At 38.6% G+C, this 14,556-nt stretch overlaps 1 protein-coding gene and 2 non-coding genes across 3 annotated transcripts; all 3 read right to left on the bottom strand.

Moving 5' to 3' along the window:
• Positions 1-610: 610 nt before the first annotated feature.
• On the bottom strand, positions 611-9,697 carry LOC149536717 (uncharacterized). The gene is made up of 2 exons (XM_089804337.1): positions 9,496-9,697; positions 611-4,516 (listed from the first exon to the last, which is right to left on the bottom strand). Exon 2 carries the CDS (start codon positions 4,504-4,506, stop codon positions 4,150-4,152), a length of 357 nt encoding a protein of 118 aa, XP_089660463.1. The 5' UTR covers positions 4,507-4,516; positions 9,496-9,697; the 3' UTR covers positions 611-4,149.
• Positions 9,017-9,097, bottom strand: LOC149536719 (small nucleolar RNA Z102/R77). The gene has a single exon (XR_016358240.1). It is a non-coding gene; the product is annotated as a small nucleolar RNA Z102/R77 (small nucleolar RNA).
• LOC149536718 (small nucleolar RNA Z101) lies at positions 9,178-9,262 on the bottom strand. The gene has a single exon (XR_016358237.1). It is a non-coding gene; the product is annotated as a small nucleolar RNA Z101 (small nucleolar RNA).
• Positions 9,698-14,556: the final 4,859 nt, after the last annotated feature.

Below are 14,556 nucleotides of genomic sequence, written 5' to 3'. Positions count from 1 at the left end.
TTTCTTTTGATTTACTAATTTCAGCTCTTCTTTTCGCCACGTTTATTTTCTGATGTTCACGAGGCATCCTACTATTTGAGGATAGTGTTCTACCACTATTTCTTTGTGGGTATTGTGCTATCTGGGACGTTGACTATTTGCTTGTTTATATTATGTTGTTTTAGTGCTTCCTACTTCCTGATACTTAGCGCTGCTCTCTAATTGATGTTATTCTAGAAAGACTAGAAACACCATAGCCGTAAAAATTCGCTTCCAAGTGACTACCAACGTATAAAACAAGAGATAACTATTCACGCTTCACGTCCTTCACCCGAACTCAACTCAAATTATAATACAATAGAAAATGCTGCCAATTTCCTACCAGTATCAAAAGAATCAAAAATTATTTCTAACTCGTTAATTCAGAACCAAATAAATAAAATTCCCAGTTAAAAATAATATAGTTGTCCAAGCAAATATATTCTCTATCCCCGGCTTTTCAATGCAATGCATAGAAGCACGCACAATCCTGTTCCAATGAAGGCAACTTGCACCATAAATTTGGAAAACCAAGTGGCGATGAATGTTATCCTAATCAATTTTGATAAAAATTAAATGAAAATGCTCAAGATGGTTAACTAATATATTAAATAGCTTTTAATTCTGGCACATCAGCCATTCACGATCTGACAATAATCAAACATAATCATACATGTTACAGCTGTCATGTAGAAAGACTGGATTCCACTGCATGAATCCATCCATTAACTCTTTGCTCAGTCCCAAATTGAACAGCACCACGCAAGAACCTCGTTGACTTCCATTGATTTCGTCTCCGATGGTACCTCATATTTGTAGATGTTACAATTGTCAGTGTAGAATGGTTGAATTACATGGCATGAATCCCATCCGTTAACTATTTGCTCAGTCCCTAACTGAACAACATACCACAAGAACCTCCTTGACTTCTACAGAGTTGTCCCTCTCTGATGGTACCTCTGAGAACCTTATCCCTGATACTTGCATCTTAACTCAGACGCTCTTAACACCCCAAGTGATCTCAAATTCACATTCAGCTTTGGCTCTTCTTTGTTGTGTTATCATTTTTGCTTGTTAACTGACCTCCTGCCCTGCACTCATTTCCTGTCCCCAACAACTCAACCCAAAATGACCAAAAACATCTCTACTTCCAAAATCATGTCACTCGCTCATCCTTCGTCACTGCACTTCCACCTTCCTAGGTGTACCCTTGCAAACCCACTCATCTAAGTCCGCCTTAGTGCACTTTCCTTAGGACACTCTGCATTTCATCATTCACATTCAGTTAGCCAACCTCAATCCATTGTGCTTGTGTGGCACACCCTTTGCCCACTTTCTACCTGCAACACTGCAACTCAAACAACCAAGCTCTTAGCAAACCAACTCCCAGTGCCTGATGCCTTATAGCTAATTTGCCTGCCTAGTGGCCTGCCCTATGCCCACTTCCTGCCTACAACACTGCAACACAAAGAAACCACCAACCCCTCTCAGCAATCCAACTTCCCTTGCCAAATGCCTTTGCATAGCACCTTTTATCCTTGGATCATGACCCTTGGCACAATCCTATGCCACACTGTTCCTAACAGCTCCAAATTTCTCGCCTCTGATCTGTTCCTGACAAGAACACTCACCACACTGCCCTGCAGCTCCAAAAGTTATCCTTGGGTCATGACCCTTGGCACAATCCTATGACACACTGTTCCCTAACAGCTCCTAATTTCTCACCTCTGATCTGTTCCTGACAAGACCACTCACCACACTGCCCTACAGCTCAAAAAGTTTCACCTCAGATCCAGTACCTAACAAGACCCTACACCACACTGCTCCATGCAGCTCCAAAACTTTACACCTTGGATCAAGCCCCCAACAAGACCCTACACCGCACTGCCCCACACACCACCAAACTTTACACCTTGGATCATGTCCCCGACAAGACCCTACACCACACTGCTCCAGGCAGCTCCAACTTTACACCTCGGATCATCTCCCAGACAAGACCCTACACCACACTGCTCCAAGCAGCTTCAAATTTTACACCTGGATCAAGCCCCCAATTGACCCTACACCACACTGCCCCACGCAGCTCCACAACTTTACACCTCAGATCAAGCCCCCAACAAGACCCTACACCACACTGCTCCATGCAGCTTCAAACTTTACACCTCGGATCATGTCCCCGACACGACCCTACACCACACTGCTCCATGCAGCTCCAAACTTTACACCTCAGATCATGTCCCCAACAAGATCCTACACCAAACTGCTCCAGGCAGCTCCAACTTTACACCTCGGTTCATGTCCCCGACAAGACCCTACACCACACTGCTCCAGGCAGCTCCAACTTTACACCTCAGGTCATGTCCTCAACAAGACCCTACACCACACTGCTCCAGGCAGCTCCAACTTTACACCTTGGATCATGTCCCCAACAAGACCCTACACCACACTGCTCCACACAGCTCCAACTTTACACCTCGGATCATGTCCCGGACAAGACCCTACACCACACTGCTCCAGGTAGCTCCAAACCATACACCTCGGACCATGTCCCCGACAAGACCCTACACCACACTGCTCCACGCAGCTCCAAACTTTACACCTCGGACCATGTTCCCAACTAGACCCTACACCACACTGCTCCATGCAGCTCCAAACTTCACACCTCGGATCATGTCCCCCACAAGACCCTACACCACACTGCTCCATGCAGCTCCATACTTTACACCTTGGATCATGTCCCCGACAAGACCCTACACCACACTGCTCCACACAGCTCCAAACTTTACACCTTGGACCATGTCCCCAACTAGACCCTACACCACACTGCTCCACGCAGCTCCAAGCTTTACACCTCAGATCATGTCCCCGACAAGACCCTACACCACACTGCTCCCGGCAGCTCCAACTTTACACCTCGGATCATGTTGCTAACAAGACCCTACACCACACTGCTCCAAGCAGCTCCAAACTTTGAATCCCAGATCCAGTCCCTTGCAAGACTCTACACTGCACTGCTCCATGCAGCTCTAAACTTTACACCTCGGATCATGTACCCAACAAGACCCTACACCACACTGCTACAGGCAGCTCCAATTTTACACCTCAGATCATGTCCCTGACAAGACCCTACACCACACTGCTCCAAGCAGTTTCGAATTTTACACCTCGGATCCAATCCCTCACAAGACCCTACACCACACTGCTCCACACAGCTCCACAACTTTACACCTCGGATCAAGCCCCCAACCAGAACCCTACACCACACTGCTCCATGCAGCTTCAACCTTTACACCTCGGATCATGTCCCTGACAAGACCCTGCACCACACTGCTCCAGGCAGATTCAAACTCTACACCTCGGATCCAGTCCTTAACAAGAATCTAGACCACACAGCTCCACACAGCTCCAAACATTACACTTCAAGTCCCTGACAAAACCCTACACCACACTGCTCCAAGCAGCTCCAAACTTTACACCTTATATAAGTCCCCAACAAAACCCTACACCACACAACTCCAAGCAGCTCCAAACTTTACATTTGGATCAAGTCCCAACAAGACCCTACACCACACTGCTCCAAGCAGCTCTATACTTCACACCTCAGATCAAGTCCCCGGCAAGACCCTACACTGCACTGCTCCACGCAGCTCCAAACTGGACACTTCGGATCAAGTCCTGGACAAGACCCTACACTGCACTGTTCCAAGCAGCTCCTTTGTTACTCCTCAGGCCCACCCATACTCTGGACCCTACTCCTCACTGTGAATGACCCAGCCACTCCACAGCCCTTTTCAAACTGGTCTTACATGACACTTCAACTGCCTGTTCTCTTTGGTTATGAAATATTTTACTTTGAATCCACGTCTGCAACTTCACAACTGATGCATTAACTTAAAGACAAAAAATAATAACCTTGATTAGTGTCGGGTTATAATTTAGCTATCTATTAAAAAATAGTGCAGAGAGCTCTATCCGTTTTAAAGATCTGCAATTCACTTTTAACAGTTCAAATCCTGCCATGGTAATATGTAAGCATCAAATAGGTTTTGCAGCACTATGGGACTTTAATAGAATCAATTGAAAACAGAAAAAGAAGCACATGCTTCAGATCCTTTTAGAGAATCATTGATATTAATTTGATACAAAAACCTTTTTCACCTCAGATTCATCACTAAAAGGACCCTTCACCATTTTGCCCTGAAGCTCTAAGCTTTGCACCCTATATAACGTTCCTGACCCTACATCACACTGCCCCGCAGCTCCAAACTTCACACCCTCAATCATGTCCCTGACAACACTGCTCCAAGCAGCTCCTTCGTTACTCCTCAAGGCCATCCCATACTTCAGACCCTTCTGTTCACCATGAATAACCAAGTCACTCCATAGCCCCTTCATACCAATCCTACACGTTCCTTTGACTGACTGTTCTCTTTGGTTATGAAATAATTTATTTTGAATCCACATCTGCTGCTTCACGACTGATGCCATTACCTTCGAGCTAAAAGATAAGAATAAATATGACTAGCGTATAGGATACAGTTACAATTCTTGCTATCTACTAGAAAATAATTCAGACAGTCCTCTCTGTTTTATAGTTTTGCATTTCAATTTTTAAGAGTTCAAATCCTAGCATGGGAATATAAGTCTCAAATAGGTTTTGCCGCAAAATATGAAGCAATCAATAGAATCAACTAGAAAACAGCAAAAGAAGCACGTGCTTCAGCTCCTAGAAGAGTCGTCCATCCAAAAACAAGGAACATATTCCTCAAACTGCCATCATAAATGAATATGTGATAAAATGACCTCAGCACACACTGTCTCAAATCGCCTGATAATATAGAGCTAAAATACGTTCAGCACCAAATATGGAGCAAATCAGTTTGAAAACAGAAAACAGAAACGCATGCTTCAGGTCCTAAAAGAGTCAATGCACTGTAAGCAAGAAGCGTACACCTATATAATAAGAAGACCTCAACGCACACTTTAGACGCACGGCATGCCAATCTCAAATGGCTCCCAATCAACAAAAGAAAGTAACCTCAATACACTACTTAATATTTCACATCCTTGCTGGTTAGAATATAAAGCTCAACAGGTTTTAGAGAACATATGTGCAGCAAATAAAGTGCAAGCTTCGGATCCAGACAGTCAATGATACATAAACAGATGGAATATTATTCACGCTGCAATCAAAAACAGGGAGGTAACAATATAAACTCAAAAACACCCTAGGTAAAGACTCCACCATTTCAAACAGTTGGCCAATAAAATGAACAACTGAATATGAAGGTAAACACAACGAACAGAGCACAGTAATTAAACATGTGAACGCACTTGTTTCCCCAATGTTGTTGCACTCCATCTCAAGAGAGTACATACTATACATTACACTATCAGAATGGTTGTTTACAGATCTTTTTGGTGCCTCGGTAGCATCGATGAACTCCAAAAACGATCTGGGCTCACCAGCTGTACTGCAATGCCACTCATAACAACATCCCTAAAAAGAGCCATCAAAAAATGACAAGCCAATCAGTAAAATAGACATCAAACTACACAGACTCTTCATATTCCATTTCTGTCCACATAATGGTGCATTTGCCAGATGTGCCAGTACTAAATTACCCCTGCATTTGCAAATTCTTCAGGACAATTGCAAGGTCGTCTAACTATTTGGAACATTGTCGTAGTATTCTATGTTTACCACAGTACTGTAACATCTGCTGCAGGTGGCAAGTATTTGCCACAGAAGAGATTTTCACCACAGACGGCAAATTTGTTACCGTAACAGCCAGCAAAGTCATACAAAGAAGTTTTCTAAAGACCTCTGACGATGTCCCATACCATCAATCTTCATCATCCACCACTTAAATCCTACTTGCATAATACATCTAAGAAGTGACAAAACTCCATCCCATAGCGCTACTAGCCAACATTCCATAAAAACATTAAAACACCAAAAACTTAATGCACTTAGGCTGGGGTTCTATGGAGGGGGCTTCCTTATAAATAGAGTGGGTGGCTGTTTGATATTTTCAAATTTGTTTCAGCTTTAAAATTTTAACTCTTAGATTTAAGGAAGCTAATGATACTATGAATTTGGCTTAAAGAATTTAAATTTATAATGTCATTAATCAGCTCAAATTGAGAGGGCTAAAAAGTCAGGGCTCTTATTTTGTAAGAAAAGATTCCAATTAAACCTTGAGGCCCCCCTTCAAAATTATCATGTAGAAACCGGCTCCACAAAAATAGAGCCCAAGCCCCTCTCCCATGGGACCCCTACCTTACTAGACTTCAACCCACACACATTTTCTGATTATTTGAACCCTTACCTGCTTAGACATTTGAGATGGTTTGCAGTTGCACTAAGAAGAGGAGGTATACCACACTACTAATTGATGCAAAAAAAAAAAAAAAAAATTACAGAAAAAGTCGGCTGAGTTTCTTTTCAAAATCTCACCAGCACATGTCTCCTCAATGTTTTCTGATTGCAGTGAGTTGGCTTGAGATTAGATGAGGAAAGTGAGCTTACATGGGACCCCTACCTTAGTAGACTTCAACCCACACATTTTCTGATTATTTAAACCCTTACCTGCTCTCATTTATTAGACATTTGAGATGGTTTGCAGCTGCACTAAGGAGAGGAGGTATACCACACTACCAATTGATGGGAAAAAAAAATTATAGAAAAAGTCAGCGAGTTTCTTTTCAAAAACTTGCCAGCGCATGTTTCCTCAATGTTTTCTGATTGCAGTGATTTGGCTTGAGATTAGATGAGGAAAGTGGGCTCACATGGCTTCCAAGCCCTTGCTAGCTGATTGCTATCAGTTAACAGTAGAATGTTGACTCACCATGTCTAATAGAAAATTTCCTCAATGCTTTCTGATTGCAGTGATTTGGCTTGAGATTAGATGATGAAAGTGGGCTTTACATGGCTTCCAAGCCCTTGCTAACTGATTGCTATCAGTTAGCAGTGGAATGTTGACTGACCATGTCCAATAGAAAAACTCAGCCGCTGTTGTGCATAACAGTATAAAGCAAAATAAACTACAGAAACTGTGTCAAAAAAAGTGGGGAAAAATTAGCATCTGATTAGGGCATATAACAACACAGACACACCCGGTGCAAGCTTCTCGGACTAGTCCCTCTAGTTGTGCCTTTCCCTTGTTACTGGAGTTAAGAAGAGGAAGATGTTGTAGTTGTAAATTTGTAATGATATATTTACTTTTAGTTTTACAAAAAACTCCTCAGTATTTTGCTTCAGGCCATTAGCATTCCTCATATAAATGAAGTTTTGTGCCCCACATTAATTGACTCATTGAATGCATTTTCTCATTTTTTTTTAAAAACATTTCTAATTGATTTTAAGCAATCTTTTCTATTTTCAGTTCCACACTTTTCTTTGCCTGCACAGCAATGTCCAAGTTTTCCAACTATTATTGAAACAATATTAAAAAAGGCTTTGATATTACCCCAAATTAATATTAAAACTTAAAAAATTAAATTCCATTTTTTTAAAATTTAATCAAAGCTTTAGAAAAGAACAAAAAGAGGATCTCGGTAGCATCATCTAGCTTTTTCTCTCATTTTGGAATTTTCAATCTGAACATTGACATTTGAGTTTTGGTTGTCTTGTTTGAAGATTGCGGGGAAGACATCTTTTTGAACTCTACATGTGGGATCAGGATGAAAACCCTTCTTGCCGATTTTAAGTGATTACATCTAGTGATAACAAATGTATTGTTTCGTTGAGGATTTCAAAACATTTTTAGGGTTCACGTGTAACTTCTACAGTGTCAGTGCGGCCCGTTGTTGAAGATTTCATTATTCGGTACATCATAAGTTGCTGTTAAAGCTTACCCTTTGCATTTTAAAGTTTTTTACATTGGTCTTGAGGGATTTTGGAGAGCTATTATAAATCAATATATAGTAGATCTGAAAACATAGGCTGAACACTAGTTTCAGATTTAAATCCATTAATCTCAACCTTGAGGACACTTAGTTTTACTGCTAGCGATTTAAATCATTTCCAGCCAGCAACAACAATCCTCAGTACCACACTAGTTACACAAGGAGGTGTTCTGTCATTTTGGAAGGTTATATTAGTTACATAGGTTGCAATGCGAGTCAATATAAAGTGCTAGTCGAATTTTGAGAAGTTGTATCACCAATTAAGGTGCAGTCCCGGATAACATAAGGTTCTATCATACATTAATAGATCGTTATTGTTAGCGTTGTAACTAGCTTTGAGAATATAAGGATATTGTTTAGAATTCCATAACGAAGGTAATATCCGTCATTGTTCAGTTGTATTGAGGCAAAAAGTGAAGTGTTCTGGATCATACCTTATGTTATTTGAAATGATCACATACTCATTTGGTTCCGAGTAATTCAGAAAAGTGAAAGTCTAACAGGTCATTTCACCTGCATGTCAGCAGTGTAGGGGTTTTAAGTTTCCAAAAGAATCAATATACATCAATAATTTTGGTAGTGGAACATTTTAAAAATCAGTACTTATGAACTGCTTGGTGATCCTTCAATGACTTCTCAAATGTAAAATTTGCTGTCACGCTCAGAAAAGATTATTAACGATATGCCTACTTTTCATGAAAGGCTCTTTAAGGATCTTCGACGAATGTCAAATGCAAGAAATACTATACCTGGTTCCTCATGCAAAGAAGTCTCTTAATCTAGCCTAAAATTTGAATTTTAGGCGCATTACCTTGAAATATTAAGAGGCCTTACTTCTAAGAGCCCTTACCCTAACACGCCATCCCATCATTTTCACTAAAACCGGTTCACAGAACATCCTATTTAAATAAAGCTCGCTCATTAACAAGCGAGCGATAACTGAAAAAGGCATCAAAACATGTTAAAATGAAACGCTATTCTTAAAAATAAAAGTAGTCTCGCGAAAACTTGAAAAGATTCTTGAACATGAAGAGACTATAAACTTTCGAGAAACAATGATACAGAATGAAAAGCAAGGATGCGAAGAGAGTGATCAGATAGAGCTAATACAGATTGCCATCATTCCGGCAGTCAAACCAATAGGGAATACTTCATCCTCATTTCACTCCTTACATACCGCAAATCCTCATACTGACATCAACGACAATCATTATTTCGTTCAAATCAAAATAAAAGCTAAAAAAATAGACGAGGCATCAGTTCTCCAAGGTGTTGGCATCACAGATTTCAGCCGCAAATTACCCATTTTATTAATTTTCATCAGCTGCCTCTACAAATTTTCTCAGACAACAGAAAAATAATTCATTCAAACTCCATAGGAGCATTCTATGAAATTTCACCAGCGGACTCTCAAAGCTCAATTACAACGTGCTATTACTCAATCAAATAGTTTCAAAAATCAATCAGAATCAACCTGAAGCATACAACTCATCAAGAAAAAAGGAAAGCAAATGCAAGATGATTTAAGACACGAATACTTAAGAGCAAGGCATAATTTATATGTACCGCGCATTATCGCTTTGAAAGAGAAACTTAACAACTCAGAGGTCTAAATCTAACTAAGCTGCCCCTCTATTCGCGAAACAATCTTATTGAGCGAGATTGCACTCTGCACATTTATCACATATTTACGTTATTGACTGTTAAACTGGAGAGGATTTGTAGGGTTTGTTCATTTAGGGTTAGGGTTCCAGGAACATTAAAGGATTAGGGGTGATCGCGACCGTCGGTGCGCAGATTCAAAAAATTTATATGATAAAGAAACGTCAATTTTAGGAATAGAATGTTTGTAACGAAAAATAGCTAGCCTAATTCTTAGGCAAGGGTCCTATTGAGGGGGCTTGGGCTCTATATTTAAGGAGGTGAAGGTCACATGATTACTTTCTAGGGGCTAAAGCTTAATTTTGAATCTTTTCCTATTAACTAGAAGTCCCTATTTTTTAGTTGAGCTGATGAAAATCGGGTAAGGCTGGAAATAGCCCCACCAACTTAGGAAAGAATTTGCCACTTGACAACAACCTATCCTTCGTTTTCCCTCCAAAGTGAAATAATTCGGCAAAAAAATGTAAAAAGAACAATCTATATTATCATAAATTTAAAAGTTTAAGCTGATTTCATTTTCAAATTCATGGGACCACCCGCTTCTTTGAAATTAGGAGCTAATTTTTTAAAATTCATAGGACCGCTCCCCTTTAAGCAAGCAGGGGCCCATGGGACCCAACCTTAGTAATTATAATTATGATTATCTTTATTTAAAAATAATATTATTTATTATTAGTCTAGGCCTATTAATAGTAGGCAGGAACTAATGTTTTCACTAGACCCCCTAAGATCCCAAAAAATCACGTTTTAAAGTTTAACAAAGTTTTTATTTTTAAAATAATTTATGTTCACTTATTTCTAGGGTTTATATTTATTTTCAAGTTCAAAAAATAAAGAAAAATATCAACTACAATCATGAATTACATTTAATGACTATCATTCACACAGAAATGTGCTCCAAGGGCTATCATCACCATTAACAACGAAGTTTGATTGAAAAAATAAATTTTAAATGTTTATGAATTACTAATGCCAACTATTTTTCTAAGAAAAAAATGGTAGTGATAGGTAGTTGTGTCAGTTTAAAGATGCTTGGTACTCGGTAGGTTTTTTAATTTTATTCCATTTAGTGCGTTGTATAATACAGGGGTGCCATTGCTTAAGAGCTTGCACCCCTTCATTCCTATGTGGGCCCCATGCATCCAAGTGGAGATAATTAAATTATTGTTTTCTAGTTGGAACCGTGAAGAGTATTATTATATTTAATATAGGACATAAAATTGCATATATTCTTCTTTATAAGTTTTTAGCTAATTTTTTGTGATATGCTGGTATTGAAATTTTGATAACTAACTCAGTAATTTTTGTAAAAATGAAATCTTTAGGTGACCAAAATAAACCTAATATCCAAAACTATCTTTTTCCGATTTTTAAATTGCACAAGGTAGGGACTCATGCTCTCCTAGAGCTCTTGTTTTATAAACAATTACGATATACCCATTAAAACTAGAAATTTTAGTGTGCAATAGCTACCAAAATATATGTTATGAAAGATAATAGAAAAAATATTTTACTTTGTATTAAAGTGTTCTTTTATATGTGTGTGTGTGTGTACACACACTTATATATATACATACATACATGTATACACATCTAGATGTATGTATGTATGTGTGTGTGTATATATGTGTTTTAAAAAAAAAGTATATTAAATCTTCATCAATATAGTATTCGACTATTAAGAATTTAATGATAATGTCTACTAAAAAAGTATTAAATATAAATTACTTTACCTTTTTTAATATTATTTGACTATTAAGAATTTAATGATAATGTCTACTAAAAAAAGTATTAAATATAAATTAATTTACCTTTTTTATATAATAGAAGAGAAAAATTTAAGTCCTAAGTATTATGTAGTGTTTAGTGGGAACGAAAATAAACTTCAATGTATTAATATAGGTAGGCTTTGAAAGTTATTAAACTTAGTAGTGTAAATATTTTACTAGCTTATATATATTCTAAGAGATATCCTTCTGAGGCGCCTATTGTGAGTGAGATTATGAAAATAGGCGCCTCAAGAAGGATATCTCTCGGCTTATTTTATATATATAAAATATATATAAGCTAGTAGCACTCGACGCAAAATGAAGACGTTATTATAGTTAATATACAAAAGTAAAATATAATTACTAAAATTGTATATATTTTATATGTTCACCTAAAAAATATGTATAATACAAAAGTTTCCCTTTGAAAATAAAAAACTTGTGTGACCTAATAATAAATGTGATCTTAAAAATATAATTTTTAAGGAAGTAATTATAATTAAATTTAGTATTGAAATTAGAGTTTTGATTTTCATTAGCATTAGCATAAGTTTGATGCTGAATAAAGTAGATTATAATTTGAAATAGAGAAAATGATGTATTGGGACTCATTTATTCTATAATATATAGGGAAGTCATATTGGAGACTCTCTCTCTCTCTCTCCCCCCAAATTATCCTCTTTCTATATTAACCTCTCTCTCTCCCCACTCCCCCTTCTATTTTTCTTCCATCTCCCTACCCCTCTAGCAATTGCTTCCCCCTAAATACCTTATATATCTTTACATCATGTCTCTTACTCTCTCTCACACATCTCTCTTTCCCAAACATATAATACATATAACTTTCCCCATAATTACTCTCTTTCCCTCTCTCCCCACCCTTCTCTCAAAAAATCTTCTCCTATTTAACCCCCCCACCCCCCTCCACCCACTTATCACTATTATCCTCTCTTCCTTCCTTCATTACCATGTCCATTTATAGATCATATTTCATAATTATTATATTTACCCCATCTCTCCCCTATTCTCTCTCTTATTCCCTCTTTCTCTTATATCCCTCCCCCTCTCACCATTTTATTCTTCTTGATTACCATATAGCCCTAGCCCATGTCCCTCAACACCTCTCTCTCTCTCTCTCTCTCTCTCTCTCTCTCTCTCACCCCCCCCCCCCACCTCTCTCCCTCTTCTCATCGTGTCTTCATCTCTTTTGGACCCTAATTGTCATTCATTCCCTAATTACCACATCTCTCTCCCTCTCCCTCTCTCTCCTTCCCAAATTCCTCACCTCATCACCATTTCCATCCATTCAATGCACTAATTATTTTCTTTCTCTCTGCCTAATCTCTCTCCCCTTCGACATTATCTCTTTCTATCTCATATCTTCCTACATTTGTCCCTTTGTCCTATTTCCACCCCTAGTTACCATATCCTCTCCTTTATTACCATATATCTTTACATCATCTCTCTGCTTCCCTACCTCCTTAATCTCTTTAAGTCTCCTCTCCCTCCTCTCGCAATCTCTTCCCTCTTTTACCCTCTATATCTACCCCATATCTCTCACTCATGTATCTTTATCTCTCACAATCTCTCTTGCACATATCTCTCACAATATTTCCTCTTAGCTCACTCTCATGTCCCCTCCTCATATATCTTTATCTCTCAAATTCTCTCAATATATATACCTTGTGTCTCTCATGCCCCCCACAACCTGTGTCATGTCCCCTACTACCTTCCCTCTTTGTGTCATGTATCTTTATCTCTCACTCTCTCTCATAGTGTTTGCTTCATGCCTCACTGTCATCCCCTTCTCACACTCTCTCTCACATGTCCCTTTCTATAATTTGCTCACCCTTCCTTGTCTACACACTCCACCCCCTCCTCACAATGTAGACCCTCCCCACTCTCCTATTCCCCCCCCCCCCCCCCCCCGCTCTCTCTCTCACACACACAAACCCACACCCACAAATCCCTTTTGAAATTCAACTATATTTATATATTTTGAATTAATTTATAAAGCTTGATTTTATTTGTAAACTTAAACTTTCTTTTAAAGATAACTTTATAACACTTTCTCATAACAAATTTAGCGTTACTTTAGAACATTCTTTTAATTTTAACTTCATTAATTTAATATTTTCCCAAATTTATAAATTTCAACCTTATTTCAAAATTTGATATAATATCTAATATTTTGTTCTAATTTTCATCCATCCCCTAATTACCAAATCCCTCTCTCTCTCTCTCTCTCTCCCTCCCTCTCTCTCCCTCCCAAATTCCTCCCCCCATCACCATTTTTATCCATTTGATGCCCTAATTATTCTCTTTCTTTGTACCTAATCTCTCTGCCCTTCGACATTGTCTCTTTCTACCTCATACCTTCCTACATTTCTCCCTTTGTCCTATTTCCACCCCTAGTTACCATATCGTCTCCTTTATTACCATTTATCTCTACACCATCTCTCTACCTCCCTACCTCCTTAATCTCTTTAAATCTCTCCTTTTCCTCCTCTCTTAATCTCTTCCCCCTATTTACCCTTTATATCTACCCCATATCTCATACTCATGTATCTTTGTCTCTCACAATCTCTCTTGCACATGTCTCTCACCATATTTCCTCTTATCTCACTCTTATGTCCCCTCCTCATATCTCTTTATCTCACAAATTCTTTCTACATGTCTACCTTGTGTTTCTCATGCCACCCCATAGCCTCTATCATGTCCCCTACTACCTACTCTCTTTGTCTCATGTATCTTTATCTCTCACTCTCTCTCATAGTGTTTACTTCATGCCTCACCCTCATCCCCTTGTCACACTCTCTCATACATGTCCCCTTCTATAATTTACCCACATGTCCTTCTCTAGACACTCTCTCCCCCTCCACCCCCTCCTCATAATGTAGACCATGTAGACCCTCCCCACTCCCCCTCTCCCTCCCTCCCCCCCCAACACCCACACCCACACCCACACACACGCGCACACCTACACCCATACCCATACTTCCCTTTTGAGATTCGACTATATGCATATATTTTGAATTAATTTATAAAGCTAGATTTTATTTGTAAACTTAAACTTTATTTAAAAGCTAACTTTATAATACTTTCTTGTAACAAATTTAACATTACTTTAGAACATTCTTTTAATTTTAGTTTTATATGTTTAACTTCATTAATTTAATATTTTCCTAAATTTATA

The sequence above is a fragment of the Cupressus sempervirens genome, chromosome 10 (genome assembly GCF_028749045.1).
Source record: "Cupressus sempervirens isolate cs-2001-9-10 chromosome 10, ASM2874904v1, whole genome shotgun sequence".
In the NCBI taxonomy this organism is placed as follows: domain Eukaryota; kingdom Viridiplantae; phylum Streptophyta; class Pinopsida; order Cupressales; family Cupressaceae; genus Cupressus; species Cupressus sempervirens.
The sequence above is the reverse complement of the archived record's forward strand: the minus strand, read 5'-3'. Positions and strand labels throughout refer to the sequence as shown.

Excerpts from the sequence above, each read along its gene's own strand:
- LOC149536717 (XM_089804337.1), bottom strand. The coding sequence starts at position 4,506 with ATGGCATCAGTCGTGAAGCAGCAGATGTGGATTCAAAATAAATTATTT.